This window comes from Rhinopithecus roxellana, chromosome 13 (assembly GCF_007565055.1).
Source record: "Rhinopithecus roxellana isolate Shanxi Qingling chromosome 13, ASM756505v1, whole genome shotgun sequence".
In the NCBI taxonomy this organism is placed as follows: domain Eukaryota; kingdom Metazoa; phylum Chordata; class Mammalia; order Primates; family Cercopithecidae; genus Rhinopithecus; species Rhinopithecus roxellana.
Genome location: NC_044561.1, coordinates 12,141,288 through 12,155,245, shown reverse-complemented (window position 1 = coordinate 12,155,245; position 13,958 = coordinate 12,141,288). Strand labels below are relative to the sequence as shown.

The following is a 13,958-nucleotide window of genomic DNA, read 5'->3' as shown; positions in this document are numbered from 1 at the left end:
CTGAGGTCACTTTGACCTGTAGAGCTTTTCCTCTTTCTGTTTTCTTCAGGCATTCAATCTAAGCCCATAACGGAGCCCTTCGGTTGCTCTGAATGGGACTGGAGGTGCGTGTGTGAGTGTGTGTGAGTGATGGGGTGCTGAAAACCTCAAGGTCCGATGAGCAGCTGAGATCAGGCACACAGGGACAGGTTCTGAACGGTCCGGCAAAGAGCCAAAGCACGCTCCTTGCCCAGGTAGTTATTCTGAAATGGCCAACTCGGTTTAATAGACACTGTTCTACCGCCTACAATTTCAGGAAGACTTCATCTTTATGACTGAGCCCACCTTGCTGAAAAGGAATTAAAAAAAAAAAAAAAACTTATGTTTACATGAGGTGAGTTTTCTCCCACCCTTTTAAAGAAAATGTATTATTTGGGCTGTTTTTAAAAGATAGTTTCTTAAAATGCAGTCCCCTGCCCTCCCTGCTGGACTCAGCTCTCACGGGGGCAGGACCTGGGCTTCTTGCTTACAGCTGACTCCCTACCAGACAGGACTTCTTGTTCTAAGTGTGCTCCTTCTCAGCTCTCGCTCAGGAAGAACCAAAACATAATAGTAGAAGCTACTAGTTTGTCAAGCATTGACTATATGCCTGTAGCCTTCAGCAGGCCACCTCATTTATCCTCAGAGAACGCCTGGCAATGAAACCCCCCACTTTACAGGTGAGAAAGCCAAGACTCGAGAGGTTACAGAATGGCCCACATTCACTCAGCTAAGAGGCAGATCCCAGCCCAGTCTGTCTGACTCCAAAGCCTAGATCTTGGTTTACAACATTTTTAAGTATGATAATCTCTTTTTAACATCAAAACATGTTCATGGGTGCCCACATAATAGTATTTTATTTTTAGTACTCTGATGGATAGATAGTGGTATACGGCAGGTGAAAAAATTCTACTGTGACAGCAGTAAATTTTAAAAATTCCTTTGTAAGTGGATTGTTCCCCAAAACACTGCTGTATACTCATATACCTGACAGGTATCAACGGTTCCGGCTACAGACGACACCTGGTGGTGTACAGGTCTAGGCATCGGTCTCAATGCTGACCCCAGCCACTGCTCCAGACCACAGAGGGATGTCTCTCAGTTGGTCAGCAATCCTCACAGCCCTGTGACCTGGGTCCTCTGCACTTTGTCTTTGCCTCACCTCCAACACCTGAGAAGCTGGTCCCGTGAACACCCTAATCATCATCACGGCCCAGCCCCTCATCTCCTGGGGCCCCTAGCTCTGACCAGCTGCCACTGGGTTCCCCAGGTGCACTTAGCCTGTACATGCTGCTTCCGATAGCTGCTCTCCTTCCCCACAATCCTCCCATCTTCCTCCAGCCATTTACTGCCTTTTCTGTCCCACAGCCTAGTGGGTCCAAGTCCTATGTGTCTCTGGTTATAGCTCCTGCTAGGCCCTTGCATTTTACTTGTCACTCTTTTATTTACACCTCACAGTCATGTGTTTTAATAGTGCTGCAGCCTTCTGGAGAAGGAAGCTACTTGGTGGGGAAGGCAAGGAGGGTTAGTGTCAGAAGGGTGTAAATGGGGGCAGCTAAGAAGAAACAGGGGAGGCCCGGGGGCAGTGGGGAGAGCCTGGGGCAAGCTGCCAGCATGGGGGTAGGTGAGAGCTTGATGTAGTGATATGTTTTGACCCAGCATCTTAAACAGGATGATCTTCTCTCATGACTCACCACCTCTAATTATGTCTTGTCTACTTGGGGGAATAACGATATGAACGAAAGTTCAAAGAAGGCAGAGGATTGTATTTAAAAAAAACAGTGATTATTTCACCTTTGACTGACAAATGCAAAATGATTCATGCTGTTTGCTCTTTCATCCTAATGTGGGTAGATCTAAAAACTTAGAAGAACTGAGACAGTTGGCTGTTTTGCACTAGGGAAGTATGTTTGATATCACACAGCTGTTTTTCCTGCTTCAGGTACAATTCAAGTTTTATTTCAATCACAAATATTCCAAATCAATAAACATTTTACCTTGCAGTTCCTCAGAAATAAAACTATTAGTCTGAAGAAAGCCTTCAAAGCCTTTAATTTAGGTCCTTAACTTACATTCTTCAAATATGTTGATACTCATTTGTAGGCAAAATACTACAACAGCCCAATATTAAAACAACCACTAAGTTTGCTTTCCAACAGAAATCCCCCCATCCAAAAATAAAAATAAAGAAATAAGTGGTTGCATGTGTACCTTAATCCCTTTGGTATCCTCTTCATCAAATGAGCCAATATCAAAGGCATCAGCAGCATTGACTTCTCCCCGGGGAGGAATCAAGGGCGGTGGGTACTGGAAGATCCAAATAAGCATGGTACAGTTATCAGATGATCGTACGGTCCCGTCCCAACCTAACATTCCACAAAGACAGCAGAGTGCGAGATGTCCGCATGCCACACTGCACAGCATGTCATTCAAGCTTGTAACAAATCACATTTCATATTGTGTAGAAAAGCCTCTGCACTGAATAGCCCCAAAGGAAGGCCCTAGATTTTAGACAAATTAAAGAAAAACAGGATTCATGTCCAAAGCCTTAAATAATTTTCAAATATAACAAAATCTCAGGACTGCATATCCATCCACCTCAGCTTAAGAAAGCACATTCTCTGAGAAGACGCAACACCACCTTCAGGTTGCTAGAACCACAAGGGACAACGGGGCCTAGAGGGAGCAGGGCACACCTGCGAACGCCGAGGTACATGTTAACTGACCCAGAGGTCGAACTCTAATTCAGCAGGACTAACACATTAGTCTTTCTTTACTAGAGAAAATCATCATTTCTCGGCAGCTTGAGTTCATGCAAAGCAAATCTAAAGCTGATAATCAACATTTTTCTAAAAATTGAATTTGGGGTGTTTCCTGTATCAACGCAAATATAATGAAGCTTAAAATAAGGAAAGGAAATTATCCTGATATAAAATCATGCTCATTCTTATGTAGTATTGGGCTAGAAAATATACATACATTTATGGCAGAAGTTTCACGTACATTTTATAGATATCTATGTAAAAATCCAGTCACGTTGAGATAAGAATTCAAGAAGAAGAGCAAAAACTAAAAAAGGCTCAATTATATGTGCATTTGAATTAACTAGATAATAGCTCCATTTTACTCTGTATAAGTTGATATAGGAGATATTTTCAAAATGTTTATATTAGGGAAATGAAGAGTGAGAGTGCCCCAAAGGGAACTGGCTGCATGGTAACTCTTGGGTACCAGGGCACTGCAGACACAGGATGCTGGGGGAGGTAGGTGGTGGGGATGCTGGGGAGACAGAGCCAGGAAGCCAGCAGTGCATAGAGAGACAGAGACAGAAACTGACAGAGATGAGCGTGTAAGGGCGGCAGTACCCAAAGTTGAGTCCCAGACAGAGGGAGTACCTTTTGTAAGTAGACATGCTGCCAGTCAACACCTTTGAAAAAGCTGTGCTCTTTTACTTCCTGTGAGCTGGAGGAGAAAGAGTCATAACAGTGCTAAGTATGCATTTGGAAACATAAGAAATACTGTGCAAAACTGTCTCCTGTTAACAACACAGTGGAACAAGTATTTCCAGTTTTTCCTTTAAGAAAGCAAATAAATACGCTTCCTGCAAAACAACAGGAGGAACGCTATGATGTTTAGAATACTGCATGCAGCGCCTGGGAATATTATCCCATATGATCATTTATTTGAGTTATTACAGTTTAAGATAACCTAGAAATTTTCACAGATATATATACACACACGCATACACATACAATAATTCTATAGTCATGAGAACATAATTGAAAATAAGAATTAAATTGGATATCTATACATTAAAGAAATTTATAGCAAATATTTACACATCACAATAGATAATGTAATAGGAAAATGACAGGAATGTGAAGCACCACATTTACTCAGAAGCAAACAAGAGATCTAATAATATAATGTATACCAAAACCCTTTATAAATTGAAGAAACCCATCCTGGCTAACACAGTGAAACCCCGTCTCTACTAAAAATACAAAAAAAAAATTAGCCAGGCGTGGTGGCGGGCGCCTGTAGTCCCAGCTACTTGGGAGGCTGAGGCAGGAGAATGGTGTGAACCCGGGAGGCAGAGCTTGCAGTGAGCCGAGTTCACGCCACCACACTCCAGCCTGGGCGACACAGCGAGACTCTGTCTCAAAAATAAAAATAAGAACAGAAATAAAAAATAAATTGAAGAAACAAGTTTTCTTGAAGGTCATGATTAAAACTCAGAGTACCCAGAGCAAAAGTTGGCCGGGCATGGTGGCTCATGCCTGTAATCTTAGCACTTCGGGAAGCCAAGGTGGGTGGATCGCCTGAGCTCCGGAGTTCGAGACCAGTCTGGGCAACACAACGAAACCCTGTCTTGATTAAAATACAAAAAAATTAGCTGGGCGTGGTAGTGGGCGCCTGTAGTCTCAGCTATTTGGGAGGTTGAGGCAGGAGAATTGCTTGAACCTGGGAAGCAGAGGTTGCAGTGAGCCGAGATTGTGCCCCTGCACTCCAGCCTGGGTGACACAGTGAGACCCTGTAGCCAGGAAAAAAAAAAAAAAGTTGTACACTCCAAGGAAAAGCCTGCATCGGGGAGCAGCACTCCCAGCACATGCCACTGACGGTCTCTCCACATCCTGTCACAGAGCTCAAGGCTGCTTCTCCGGGCCCTTCTGTAGTCAGTCCCTGGGGCATCTTGCCCAGCCCAGAGCTTGAGTGTCCTTATAGGACTCCTCAATCTGTATCCCAAGCACCAACCTGTGCCCTGTGTTCCAGGACACTACTACTCCTCAGCCCACTCAGAGGATGCAGGCAGGTCTAAAGCAGCCCTCTCTGCACTGCTCCTGCACAGGCCCAGGCAGGATGGTCCTGGATGCTTGTCTTCCCTCAGGCTTCGCGGCCAGCCCTTGGCCAGACCCAGACCTGACTACTTCCTACCACCTCCCATCCTCATGAGACTCTCGCTTAGGTTCTTTTCTTCCTTTTTTTTTTTAATTTACTTTTATTTATGTATTTATTATTATTTTTTATTTTTTGAGGTGGAGTCTCTTTCTGTCACCCAGGCTGGAGTGCAGTGCTGTAATCTCAGCTCACTGCAACCTCCGCCTCTCGGGTTCGAGCAATTCTCCTGCCTCAGCCTCCTGAGTAGCTGGGATTACAGGCACGTGCCACCATGCCCAGCTAAGTATTATTATTATTATTATTATTTATTATTGTATTTTTAGTAGAGACAGGGTTTCACCATGTTGGTCAGGCTGGTCTCAAACTCCTGAACTTGTGATCTGCCCACCTCGGCCTCCCAAAGTACTGGTATTACAGGCGTGAGCCACCATGCCCAGCCAGGGGTAGTGATTCCTGCTCAGGGTGCTACCGGCATTTGTGGGCAGGGAAGAAAGGATAGACGTCCTGTCAGAAACACTGAGGCATCAGAGCCCTGGCACCTCTTGCCTAAACTGCTCTAACGCCTCCTCCTCTGACCTCTAGTCCTGCCCACCTGCAGCCCCATCCCACTTCATACAGCGCCCAAATCATCTTCAATGAACTCACCACTTCTCTGCTCAAAACTCTCCAAAGTCTTGCTTTGCACTATCTGGACCTGTCTTACTCGATGTTTCTACACCATGGCTTTCCCACAGCATGAGCTTCAGGAAGGCAGGGGCCATGCCTACCATGTGCACTGCCTCAGCCACTTCACGGGGTAGCATCAGTGTGTGCCCAGTAAACAGACAGTGAATGAAGGAATGGAATCCAAGTCAGTTGTTATCCTTGTGCATTTTTACTGGAAACACTTCGGTGATTTTCTTAGTGGGTTCCATTTTGTACCCATCATTGTCCACACATTAAATGTGGTAAGCTAAATAAGAAGTTTACTTCCATATATCCAAGCAATTAGAAATGCCCCAGAAAGAAGGTTTCTGGTTCAAGCCAGTGATTGCGTGCAAGCATGTAACTTTACACAGTCTCAATAACCGCTGAAATGGCAGGAAAGCAACATGGAGATATAAACCCACCACAGGAGCCAGGCACAGTGGCTCACACCTGTAATCCTAGCTCTTTGGGTGATAAGAGGGGAAGATCACTTGAGGCCAGCAGTTCAAGACCCATCTGGGCAACATAGCAAGACCCCTTCTCTATTAAAAAAAAAAAAAAATGTTAACCAGGCATGGTAATGTGGGCCTGTGGCCCCAGCTACTCGGGAGGCTGAGGCCAAAGGATTACTTGAGTCCAGAAGTTTGGGGCTGGAGTGAGCTATGATCATGCCATAGAACTCCAGCCTGGGGGACAGAGTGAGATACTATCTCTTTTAAAAAACAAAAATAGGCCGGATGCAGTGACTCATGCCTGTAATCCCAGCACTTTGGGAGGCCAAGGCGGGTAGATCACTCGAGGTCAGGAGTTCAAGACCAGCCTTGCCAACATGGCGAAACCCCGTCTCTACCAAAAATACAAAAGTTAGCTGGGTGTGGTGGTGCACACCTGTATTCCCAGCTACTTGGGAAGCTGAGGCAGGAGAATTACTTGATCCTGGGAGGCAGGGGTTGCAGTGAGCCAAGACTATGCCACTGCACTCCAACCTGGGTAACAGAGCGAGACTCAATCTCAAAAAAATAAAAAATAAAAATAAAAGTAAAAATAAATATTAGAAAAATAAATCCACCACGAGAGAGAGAGAGAGAGAGAGAGAGAGAGAGAGAGAGGGCCATCAGCAGACAAGAGGGGGTGCTGACACAGGGGTAGTGACTGACAGCAAAGCAGGGCAGAGCTACTGCCCTGGGGGCGGAGCCAGCATGCTGAGCTCCAGCTCACCACAGTGTGTGTGGCTGGGGGATGAGACACAGGACTGGAGCTCTGGGCACTGAGCTGCACACGCACACACATGCACACCCATACCTGCTGTACTTCCTTCTCCCACACCCAACTCCAGAAACCTGCAGCAAGGTGTTTACTCTAACATGGGGTAAAACCCCTGAAAGGTTCTACTTTTAAGAAATTAAACCTGCTAAAGATTTTTAGAAAGAAACGAACAAAAGGGTTGAAAATGTATGCTACCAGCAAGTAAAACAAAGAATTAAAGCAAAGATACAGATAATATACAAGATCAGGAGCACAGAGGCCCAAATCTAGAAAGGAATCCCAGCATCTGGCTAATAAGAGTTCTATGAGAAACAGAGGAGGATAAATGTCAAATAAGTAAAGTAAGGGTGGTCTCCAAGCTGAAGAGCACAAGTCTTCAAGCATGAGGGATGCTATGTGCCTGCCATCGTGAGTGGTAACCTAGCTCCATGACCTGCACTGACTGTTCGCTTGTACACAATAAAGCAAGAGCTTCAAAATTCTGGGGGAAAATTATTATTTACTTAGAATTCTATATCTAGCCTAAATATAGCAGGAGGCAGGGAATCGAGTGAATGGCAGATTCAGACCAGGAGACTGGAAAGGGAAGTGTTGGGTGAGATGATGCCAATCAGCAGAAATAGAGCACCTCTGTCTCACTGCAGCTGCAGGCTGAGTCCTTCCCGAAAGAAACATCAGGGAAAAACAAAGTCCACAACTATCATATTCTGTTCTGAGAGAGAGAGAGAGAGAGAGAGAGAGTGTGTGTGATATCATATTTTATATATATATTATATATATATATATATATATATATATATATATATATATAAAACTAACTTAAGGTTTATTACCAGGCTAAGTAGAAACCATGTAATGAACAACATTTTTGATTCCATAAGAGTATAAATACTCTTTCTTCATTTGCAACTTTTGAAATCAACCTATATGCAAAGCACAAAGATTGATTATGATCGCAGAATAGAAAGCAGTATCATCTTGATAACGTAAAAATAAAAATTAACATGAAAGAACATGAGACAGAAGAAGTCAATGAAAGACAGGAATGTCAAAATCCTCAACTTAGATACTGTTTATAGTTGGAAAAAGGCACGACTGAGTTAAGCACAGAATTTAAAGCTACAGAGGCAAGCAAAAGAGGAGCCCAAAATAGCGTTTCAACTTTTGAGAGGTGGAGGAAGGGAAGGCTACAGAGACGGTAATGAGTGAGCTAAATCTTCATCTATTATAGCAGGAATAGGTAATTTTGCAAATTGATAAATAAGGACATACTCATATATAAGTACATTATTTAGCTATGTAAAATGCTTATATGTATAATATGCACACTAAAAACACATACACATACGTATGATATACATATAGGTAATATACAGTTAAAAGTTATTTCTCATGCCAAGCAAGCCTGGGGGTAAAGGGATATAGGAGAAAGGTCTGTCTTAAGTCCCTCTCTATAAGATTTCCAGATATTACTGTTCAGAGTGTTTTGGGGCAGGAGAATAGTGAGCATGTGTTAGATCACAGTTACTCAGTTCTGCATGAGAGAAATATGTGAGAATCTGATCAGAATGTTAAACTGTCACAATCACAAATACAACCATCACTAAAAAACAAATGGACTACAAAATATCAGAATTCATTTCCGTCATCTACAAGGTCAATCTTTAAAAGTTAAAAACTGGGCTGGCCCCAGTGGCTCACGCCTATAATCCCAGCACTTTTAGAGGCCAAGGCAGGTGGATCACCTGAGGTCAGGAGTGTGAGACCAGCGTGGCCAACATGGCAAAACCCTGTCTCTACTAACAATACAAAAATTAGCCAGGCATGATAGCACACACCAGTGGTCCTAGCTACTCAGGAGGCTGAGGCAGGAGAGTTGCTTGAACCCCAGGAGGTGGAGGTTGCAGTGAGCCGAGATCACGCCACTGCACTCCAGCCTGGGTGACAGGGCAAGACTCCACCTCAAAAATAAATAAAGTAAAAAAGTGAGTGACTTCTTCAACTTCTTAATTATAAAACACGTAGGACAATATACGTATATTTCCCATGTGATTTTTCTTCCCCCTTTCACATCAAAATGGAAGATTTTAATGACTAGGGATGACTTTTGATAGGCAGTATTTAAAATCACTCTTTTGCTCTTCTGGTAAAGATACCGAAAGGCAGGAACAATGGCCTACCCGCCTCCATGACAGCCCAGCCGCTTGCTAACGTCTCGCTGAAGCAAGCCCTCCAAAAGGGACTTCAGTTCAGGAGAGAAGGTGTCTGGAAGTTCCACATTCTGGGGAAAAGACGAGTAACACTTCAGAAATTCGTTCATGGAAACAGTATCCTAACACTCAACCAGACTTAAAGGCTATGACTGGGCTAACGATAATATTAAAAATTGCAGCCTCATTATGAATTAATATTTACTCTATAGACACATAAAAAGGTAACTAATCAGTTGCAAAATCAGTGAGTCTGGGGGCAGATCAGAAGAACCAGATAAATATATAACACAATAAAGCAAGAGCTTCAAAATTCGTTGGCATCTCAGTAATTTCTCCTTTTCTTTGATTTCTTTACTTCTGGTTCTTGATTTTCTTTAGCTTCCTCATATTGTTTGTTAGTAAATCCTGATTTTTGCCTTGGCATCTATTTCCATTAATTTTTCTCCTAGAAATTCTTTTAGAAATTGTATCTGCATTTATTTGTTTCAAGAAAGCAAATTTGTATTATGTTTATACATAATTTTATATTTCCTATAATATTTTATGTAATAGCATTTTTTATTATTGACGGAGCGAAGCATGACAATCACCATGCAGACAAGAATACAGTTTTGAATCCCTTACCACGGTGAGTGTCATTCGGTCAATTTCATGCTTGTCTTTGGTTTTATGTTGTCTGAAAGGGCTGTGACTGTAGAAATAAAGAATTGTTCTATTAAAATATGGCATCAGGTGAAACAGCACATATCACTGACTAATATTTGGGTAAAATATGATGTCCTATCACCATTCAAAACTGGAGAAATGCAAAAGTCATAAACATTTATCATTTCCATGGAAGAATTGGCGAACAAACGTTAGGTCCCGAAATAGAAAGACTTATATCTTACTTGAACTGCCTGAATCTCACTTCAGTGCACTTGTGGCCCTAAAACGCGCTGTCCCAATGGAAATATCATTAGAAAAGAATATACAACCAGCCAACAGGTAATCATGAGAATAAAAGTCATTTATATAACATTTGTCATAGGAGAGTTCGAGCTAAACAATAACTTTCATGTACATTTTTCAGGAAAATGGATATTGTTCCCTCAAACAGCCCAAGGAATAGCAGTTGAACCAAAACATGAAGGAGATGAAACGATTCACCCCTAGAAACCAGTCATTTTAAGTAATATATCCTTTTGATGAAAACAGAAACTAACCATGCACCAGCAGATTCTCCACAGCTCTGCATACTTCCTGCTTTCCCTGTGCAGAACCCCAGACTCCCGAGTCACAAAAGCTGGGTTCAAGTTGTCACCTGACTGTCTACTGACTGTCAGCCACATAGAAACCTTCAGTATCAATTCTTCATCTGTAAAGCGGGGATCAAGCCGCATACTTCACAGAAGTGGTGAAGGGAAAAAGTAAAGTGACATCTATGCAAGTAGCCAAGACAATGGCAGTACACAGTAGGTACCTAATACAGTAATCACTGAAATTAATAAAGATAACTCTTACTTTACGAAATGAATGTCTACTTGGTGAACTGTGTAAAACAGATTACTTTTACTCTTTCTCATGTTTTTAAAATTTTGGAGAAGTTGGTTTTCAAAGGAAATCTTATCATTAAAAGACACTATTAAATATGCAAACTAGAATACCGTGGTTGATTTTTCATTTTGAAGATTAAAGGGACAGATATGATTGAGTTTTCTTATAGCAAGATGTGCCTGGTAAGTAGTAATCTTATAAATTTATTTATAAGGCATATATGACATAATCTGAGGCAGGCAGGGTATTATGTAAAATATTTTAATATTAACTCCATAAAATGGATTAGAATGTTGAACACATAAATCAGTGAGATTCTAAAAAAGAATGAAAATGCCACTTATCTTGCACTGCTACTTACTGCTACTGAGCTGGTCATCCTACTGAATTAATTAGGTTATACATTGAACTATCTTTTGAGATTATTACATTTCAGACCATTTATTGTCTGAAACACTTTAATTTTATTTTTGTACAAGAGAGGGCACTCTAGGCCTTTATTTCCTTCCATATCATGCAGTGAAATACAAACTAATTGCCATCTCTTAAAAGCATTATTTGGGGGGGGAAAAAAAAAGATCAAAACAAGGTAAATTAGCACCCAGCAAGCATTTAACTTTTAAAACAGATTTTGATTGGAAATAATCTTTTTTGCCTTATTTCCAAGGAAAAAATGTATAATCACCACATTTAAAACGCAGCTATAAAAGCAAACAATATCTGTTCTTTATAATTTTTAAAAACATACTTGTATCATTCTTTTATAGAAAATCCATGGAAATATTAAGGTGTTTACAGTTGCAGAGAAAAGGAATGAAAGTTTATCAAATCTACGAAAACCTTAGTCTCCCTGCTTGACACTTAGCTGTTTCCACCCCACGAAGTTCCTTAACGTATAAAAAGGGATTAAGGGAAGATCCCCTGGTGTTTTGACAAATCCCTCAGACCTGGCTCCTGCGTGCAAAGCCAGAGGACCCCACGCCTGCATCTGGTCCCCATGTCCTTGCGGCCTGCTGTGTTCTGACACAAGCACTCTGTGCTAAATTTAAAAAGTCTTTCATGAGACCACAGGGAGGCTTGTGAGGGGACTTGGAGTTAAAGTTAGTGGTGCCAAAACCATTTCCAGCACATGGGCCCCATTGCTACAAATTCCATTTATAAATATAGCAATTCCATGTCCGGCTCAAGGAGAAATTATCAGAAATGCTCTTCAGCTATTCAATTCTATGCTGCCATGTTCAGACAGTTTGGTCTTTCAAGTTGAAATCTTGATGCACATCTGTTTCCAATGTATTCTTGATTATTCTTTGTGAACAAAGCCAAAGACTTGGTTTCTATTTTGAAAAACGTTAAAGAAAACCTATGATAGTAATAATCTCCATTCTGAGTGAGGCACGTGGTGCACACAGATCCTGTGTGATCGCAGCTGCTCCCTGATGCAGCCGCTTTAAATAGGAGACAGTAACAGGCCTGTCAACAGCTTACAAGGCACGGCCAAGCTCTTCCCATGCAACATGCAGGCTGCATCAGGGAATGCTGTGGGAAAAGAATTCACATGTCCTGTGGTCAAGCGTAGCTTTCGGAACTACAGACAGAATGGAACAGCTGCACGTTTCCCCTAAATGAGCTGGAAAATTGTTCAGGACGTTATAAATGATGGGGAAACACACCCCCCACAAAGTTAGCTCTACATCATTTTCATGGGGAAACAATCGGTTCAAAAAATTATGTGATTAAAAACTCTCACATCAAAAGTTAATTTTAAAATACTCAAAAGATGGCGTGTTATATTAAATGTACATTTCAAACCTAAGCCAGTAGCTGTCAAAATATTTATAAACTTTCCTTTTTCCCCCGCCTGGAACAAACTCAATAGCGCCAGCAGCACTCAGTTCGCCCTAGGCCACTGTCCAGGCTCTCTCCTCATGTCTGACAACTCCACAGGGAGACAATCAACAGTGACAAGTGTAAGATCAAGGCCACTGTCACATAATTGATTTTCTTAACAGACATCTTAAATCTAGGTGAAGATCATGATAGCAGCTACACAGATTTGCAACAAGGACGCATCTTCATATGCAGACACTCTTAAGTATCTGACAAAGTCATCTGAAATAGCAGTAGTGACCAGCACCCAAAGATGGGGCATATGAGTGGCTTAGTCAATCACTGTGAGTCCAGGGATGCAAAATGCCTTCTCAAGCCTTGACAACTTTCTCCCATCCAGACTCCTTCTCCAAGTGCCTTGCAGTATTCTTGTAGGGGATGAAGACAAAATAAAGTGTGCAGAAAAGTGTTTCCGCAGAAGCAAGGGGGCACATTGGTTGAAGCAAGGGGACATGTTGGTCAGAGCAACGAGGATTAAATCACAGAAAATAGAAAGACCAGCCAGGCGCGGTGGCTCACGCCTGTAATTCCAGCACTTTGTGAGGCCAAGGCGGGCGGATCACGAGGTCAGGAGATTGAGACCATCCTGGCTAACACAGTGAAACCCCATCTCTACTAAAAATACAAAAAATTAGCCAGGCGAGGTGGCGGGCGCCTGTAGTCCCAGCTACTTGGGAGGCTGAGGCAGGAGAATGGCGTGAACCCGGGAGGCAGAGCTTGCAGTGAGCCGAGATCGCGCCACTGCACTCCAGCCTGGGCGACAGAGCGAAACTCTGTCTCAAATAAAATAAAATAAAATAAAATAAAATAGAGAAAATAGAAAGACCCTTCCTTGGTGGCCACTGATTGAACCTCACTGCACAGCTGTGGGAGGAGGGAGGGACACTTGCTCTGGGGCAGTGGTCCTCACCCTCGGCACTGTTGACATTTAGGGCTAAATGATTCTTTGTCGGGGTGTTGCAGGGGCTGTCCTGTGCCTCATAGGATGTTGAGCAGCAGCCTTGGCCTCTACTTAGGGGATGCCAGTAACAGCCCCTCCCCAAGTTATGATGACCAAGAATGCCTCCAGCCATTGCCCAGTGTCCCCCAGGGTTGAGGACGGCGCTCCAGGAGAGTGTCAGGATGCAGAGGGGACTGTGCCCAAGCCTGTGCCTTGGAGACCCTGCCTAGTCAATCTCCTCCTCCACTCAGATGATTTCTTAGGCTCCATGCACCCGAGAAAAGACAGCTACCAGGGGCTCCCTTGTACACAGCATAGGAAAAATGCACAGGAGGCTGAGAGGCAGATTTCTGAGGTTCTCCCACATGCAACTTAGTGAGGAAGTAGAACAGGTGGCATTATCCCCTTGTTCACAGCTGAGGCACTGAAGGCTCCTGCACACAGTCCCACCTCCTGCCCGCCTCGCCACAGGGCTTTGCTCCTGAAAGGCCCTCCAGACACTTCAGTTTCAC

At 42.9% G+C, this 13,958-nt stretch overlaps 1 protein-coding gene across 2 annotated transcripts in view; it reads right to left on the bottom strand.

The window, feature by feature from the left end:
• GRK3 (G protein-coupled receptor kinase 3) overlaps positions 1-13,958 on the bottom strand; it is a 171,847-nt gene that overhangs the window by 16,495 nt on the left and 141,394 nt on the right. For both annotated transcript variants that reach the window (XM_010375592.2, XM_010375593.2), the window contains 4 exons: positions 9,708-9,774; positions 9,051-9,151; positions 3,414-3,480; positions 2,230-2,325 (listed from right to left, as the gene is read on the bottom strand). In XM_010375592.2, the coding sequence (XP_010373894.1) occupies positions 2,230-2,325; positions 3,414-3,480; positions 9,051-9,151; positions 9,708-9,774 (331 nt within the window). The remainder of the gene's footprint in view (positions 1-2,229; positions 2,326-3,413; positions 3,481-9,050; positions 9,152-9,707; positions 9,775-13,958) is intronic.